General features: G+C 41.9%; 1 protein-coding gene across 1 annotated transcript; it reads left to right on the forward strand.

Annotated features, from left to right (window-relative positions):
- The first annotated feature begins 3,826 nt into the window (after positions 1 to 3,826).
- LOC114526625 lies at positions 3,827 to 4,501 on the forward strand. The gene has a single exon (XM_028548210.1). It carries the CDS (start codon positions 3,827 to 3,829, stop codon positions 4,499 to 4,501), a length of 675 nt encoding a protein of 224 aa, XP_028404011.1.
- The last annotated feature ends 1,098 nt before the right edge of the window (positions 4,502 to 5,599 follow it).

A 5,599-nucleotide genomic window follows, 5' to 3' on the forward strand; every position in this document is an offset into this window, starting at 1 on the left:
TACACTACATCCAATTTATTGGCACGGCACAGCTAAAATGGGTACCCGGACCCAATTTTGTTACTGTTCAGCCTACCAAAACAAAGGCCGGGCACTAATGGGCACGGGTACCCATTTTAGCTGTGCCGTGCCAATAAATTGAGTGGAGTGTAAACGGGGCTTATATCTTCAATAATATACATGGTTTATTTAACCCAGGGTTGGCATTTCTTCTTATATTACTTTTTTTATATCTTCTTAAATTAAATAAGAAGATTTTTGCTCAACATTAAAGTGCCTATAAACCCAAAATGGGTTTTTGGTGATTCGGATAGAGTGTAAAAAGTTACAATAGAAGTTCTAGATTAGATTTTGATTTAAGCTTCTACTTTTTGAGATATAGTGGCTCAAACATAAGAAATTCTCAATTTTCTCAAAAAAAAGTAGCCCAACTAAATTTACCGTGAAGGGCCTGGGTAGGATGAACACGTTCTTCCAAATAAATATATATTCTATTGCAAGTCGACACAACTGCTAGAGTTTTTGTTTCATCAGTGCCTAAACGGTGTATCATTTACGGTTGTTCCAACGTTGCTGACTCAAGTAAGGGTATTTTTTTGTACCAAATACCTTTTTGGAGCGAGAATTCACCTGTGGCTGTCTAGAGAAGGAAAAGATGGAAGAGCTTTGTGCGACGCAGACGTAACAATTGGGGCCCAACAAGTTCGTCGGTTGTGTGCTTAGAGCATTTCACTGAGGAATCAGGAATGTTTTGAGTATGGCTCGGAAAGCGTGGAAAAGTATAAGACTCCCAAACTTAAAATAGTTAGGCATGGAATTTGCGTCTTTTCTACAGTAGAAACAAATCAACTCTCGGGCAATGCGGTTTCAGAGCGCACCAGACCGAAGGAGGGTAAGCAACACCTTATGTTAATTTCACAATATGCATCATCAGCGCATATGAAACACATTTGAATATTTAATTTTGGGTCAAACTTTATACTGTTGTTAACTTTTATATATTTATATTGATGTATAAGATTTACTTCACGTCTATATGCAGTTCAAACCGGTGGATGGCCTATCTGGATGGCCTATCTTGTGTATCAGTATCACAACTGTGATTACATACGAGCCAACAAAAACCTCCCTTATAAGAAAAGAAATGGTATGGCTGTTGGTGTGATCACATTTTTACAGTGCATGCACTCACTTAGAAAAACAAAATTTCAATAGCTCTATTTTTGTAGTAAAGGAGTTCATATAGATATAATTTTATTCTAGCTATTCTTGTTTATAGATTACAGAAACTGTTAGGAATTAAGAATCAAACATGAAGAGTTAGAAAATCCTTTGTTCAACAAATGTGCACATATGGATATCTGCTAAATGAAACTCAATACATTACAACACCCTCTCAGTGTCAAAGGAAAATTTGAAACAATTGTTCGAAATCAAACCTGTGGCAAGTCAGCAACCTTTCTTGTTGTAAAAGGTCGGATAAATTCACCACCTCTGCTTGGAAAAACCACCCTCCTCGAATTAGAGATGCTCAAAATCCAGCCTGACGGAGGACTTGCAACTCCAAACGCCATGAGGATAAAGAACGACGAGCCAGTCAAGACCATCAAATCAAATACCACCAATCCCAAACATCAAGAGATGGAAAACCTTATAGCTAAATACGATCACGTATTTCACGGAATCGGCAGGATCACAGACAAGAAGAATAAGCAGGAAATGTACGGACAGTTTCACATGAAACCAGACGCGATCCCGGTCACACAGAAACCTCGCCCTGTACCATATCACCTACAAAAACCGCTAAAGGAATGGTTACAACAAGGAGTCGAAGAAGACATCTTCGAGAAGGTCCCTGAAGATGAACCAGTCACGTGGTGCTCACCTCTAGTCATACAACCAAAACCGCGATTTGCAAAAACACCCAAAGAAGAGTTAGGGCCACATATGATCCGTGCGAGTGTTGATCTTCGTATTCCTAATCAGTACATGGAACGAAGCCGAGTAACCCAAACCCCCATCGTCGAAGACTTCACCCACCGATTCCATGACTGCAGCCTATGGACCAAGATGGACCTCTGACAAGGCTACCACCAGCTCACCCTTGATCCAGCATCTCGCGCCATTGCCACTTTTGCCACTCCTTGGGGAAATTTCCGACCCAAGCGACTAGTGTTTGGAGCGAAGGCATCGCAAGATTTATTTGATGAAACCATGCAGAGAATTTTTGGCGATATTCCCCGATGCCTAAACCAAAGAGATGACCTACTAATCGGTGCACGAGACTGGACTGAGCACAATGCGACGCTCGCAGCTGTTCTACAGAGAGCAGCCGATTACGGCATCACATTCAACCGGAGGAAGTGCGAATTTGGTCAGCGGGAATTGGAATTTTATGGCTACAGATTCAGCCAACAAGGGCTCAACCCGACACCGGACAAAGTGAGAGCCATCCAAGAGTGCACCCCACCGAAATCGAAATCGGAAGTACGAAGCTTCCTCTGTATGACCGGATACTTGGCAAAATTCATCCCCAGATACGCCTCTCTGACGCAACCCTTAAGAGAATTAACCCACAACGAGAATAAATTCCACTGGGGTCCTGCACAACAAGCTGCCTTCGAGAAGCTAAAATGCAGTATCTCCAACGACGATACCATAGCATTCTTCGACCCTCAACTACCTACCATGGTTCGCACAAGCAAGTTACAATGAAGGTCTCTCGGCTGGTCTGTTCCAACGCACTGCGAAGGGGTGGCAGCCAGTCCACTTTATCAGCCGCACACTTACCGACGTCGAGAGAAGATACAGTCAGACCGAAAAAGATGCGTTGTGCGTTAAGTGGGCGAAGGATCGATTCAGCATTTACCTACTGGGTGCACCACGGTTCACCATCGTCACAGCGCATAAACCATTGCTCCCCCTCTTCAACAAAGCCACTGCAAAGCTACCACCACGCATCGAGAAGTGGGTCATGGACATGCAGGATGTGGACTATGAAATGCGATATGAGCCTGGAAAAGATGAGGCTGATCCTTTGGACTTCCTCTCACGGCACCCCCTACCACAGACAGGAGACAATGAAACGGAAGAAATCATCAAGAGTGTCACCGAGGCTGAGCCAGCTATCATCCTTGACAAAATAAAGGCAGAAACGACGCAAGATAACGCTTTCCAAAAACTCCGTCGCGTCATAAGGGACGGTGATTGGTGGGCGCATAAGAAGGACCCTGACATTTCTCCGTTCGTTGCTATCAAAGACGACCTGTATGAAGCGAACGGTCTCCTTTACCGGATGAATCAGATTATCCTACCTGCCAAATTACAAAAGAAGATAATAAAGATCGCTCACGAGATGGGACATCTTGGGAAAACTAAAACTAAGCAAATGCTTCGGGCAAAGTACTGGTGGCCAACGATGAATGGAATGATTGACCAACTCATTGGACAGTGTTTCGAATGTCAGGTCGTCACCAAACAGCATACAGAAGAACCCATCAAACCGACTGTAATCCCAAAGAAGCCGTGGGAAGAAATCGCCAACGACTTTGCTGGGCCATACCCCGATGGTCATTACAACCTAGTAGCAGTCGACAAGCGAATTCGCTACCCGGAAGTTGAGGTCACGCCGTCAACATCATTTCCACCAACACAAGTGAGATTAAAACGAATGTTTGCCAACCACGGTGTCCCAGAACGCGTGGATTCCGACAATGGTTTTCCTTTCAACTCAGAAGAATTTGCACAATTTGCCAGACAAGAAGGGTTTACGCACCATCGCATCACACCCGAGCACCCAAGGGCCAATGGGGAGGCAGAAAGATTCATGCAGACCCTCAACAAGACAGAACAGATTGCCCATTTACAAGGAAAGAACAAATCAGAAAGAGAACTCGCGCTACAAAACATGCTAATCGCTTACAGGGACACCCCACACCCTGCCACAGGGGTTTCACCATATGAAGCCATGACGGGCAGACCAATACGCACCAGATTAAACCACGCCGACGCGCAGGAAAGTGATCGACATGAAAAGGACAGGGCTATCGACAAACGAGACAAAGAATACAAAACACGCATGTCACAACAGAAAAGAAACACCAAGAAACACAACTTTACCGTGAAAGATTACGTACTGTTGAAGCAGAAGAAATACAACAAATGGTCCACGGCATTCGAGCCAGCGTTCTACACCATCACAAAAATCCAAGGATCCTCCATCACCATCAGACGAATTAAAGATGGACGAGAGCTATGCCGCGATGCGAGCCAACTCAAACTTGCAAATCTTCTAGTGGAAGCAGACGAAGAATACTCAAAGCAGAAAGACGAAGAGCAAGACGAATCGATCGGAGACAGAGAAACGGATGAGGGGATATCAGACGATGAGGCAGAACACGATAGACCGGCGGAGAATCCAGACATGGAACCGGAGATTGCCGAAAGGCCACGACGACAGAAGCAAGTACCAGCACGGCTAAGAGACTATATCCTCTCATAGAATTGAACAGTTTGAACTCTACAGTAAGCTGACCAGGATGGACAGATTAAGGATTGACATTACGTTACACCATGGTATAGAAAACCATGGTGACAGAGACCAAATCTCATAAGAAAGGGAGATGTTATAGTCTAAGATAATTTATGCTAATTTATACAACTAGGGTCTCGAACACGAACGAGCATGCTTTATATTTGTGTTATGTGTTATCGCAGTTAAGCGTTAGATATACCGTGTACAAGTCAGTGAATGAGACTTAATATGTACAAGCATTAGACATTAAAAATAAGTGAAGTTGCCCAATTATTTTATGATTATGTAATTGTATAATTGTATTGTATAATTGAATTAGAATTGTCGGTTTATATTTAAGTTGCTGTAAAGTAAATGATCAGACATTCAGCTTCAACTGATCAAGCAAAGATGACTGCATCTTCTTAATCTGTCAGCAAAAGATGACTGCATCTTTCTGACACAAGATCATTCACTGAAATAATTATCATTTATTATCTTGCAACAGTAATTTACTTGAATTTAATGCCTCAAAAGTCAAAATATACAACATATACAATGTATAGGCATTAATTGAGCAAAATATACATGGCTTAACCTCAGACTCAGCTGTATAATATGATAATTGGTAAAGAAAAACAGTATCATCCATCCCTAGCTGTCTTAAAATTTGATAGTAACTTATGATTTTACAAATTATGGTTGTCAGTTTATATTCAAGTTGCTGTAAAGTAAATGATCAGACATTCAGCTTCAACTGATCAAGCAAAGATGACTGCATCTTTTTAATCTGTCAGCAAAAGATGACTACATCTTTCTGACACAAGAACATTCACTAAATGCTCATCACTCCAACAGCAACTCACTTGACTGATTATACAGAACACTGATTATTTTTAAATTTGGAAAATGTATATCTACCATATATATGCTACTATTACTGTACTGATTGATCAATTTCATATTCATACTGCTATTTTACTGTTGGTTTATTCTTTAAAATACACACAGGAAGATATTATAAAACCTATTTGTGATGGAGCTGAAACACCAATTATTTCTTTTAGAGGAATGTTATGCATAGCA

The sequence above is a fragment of the Dendronephthya gigantea genome, unplaced genomic scaffold (genome assembly GCF_004324835.1).
Source record: "Dendronephthya gigantea isolate DGI-Jeju-01 unplaced genomic scaffold, DenGig_1.0 000040F, whole genome shotgun sequence".
Classification (NCBI taxonomy): domain Eukaryota; kingdom Metazoa; phylum Cnidaria; class Anthozoa; order Malacalcyonacea; family Nephtheidae; genus Dendronephthya; species Dendronephthya gigantea.

What these genes read in the sequence shown, in the direction of transcription:
- LOC114526625 (XM_028548210.1), top strand. Translation starts at nt 3,827, where the DNA reads ATGCAGACCCTCAACAAGACAGAACAGATTGCCCATTTACAAGGAAAG.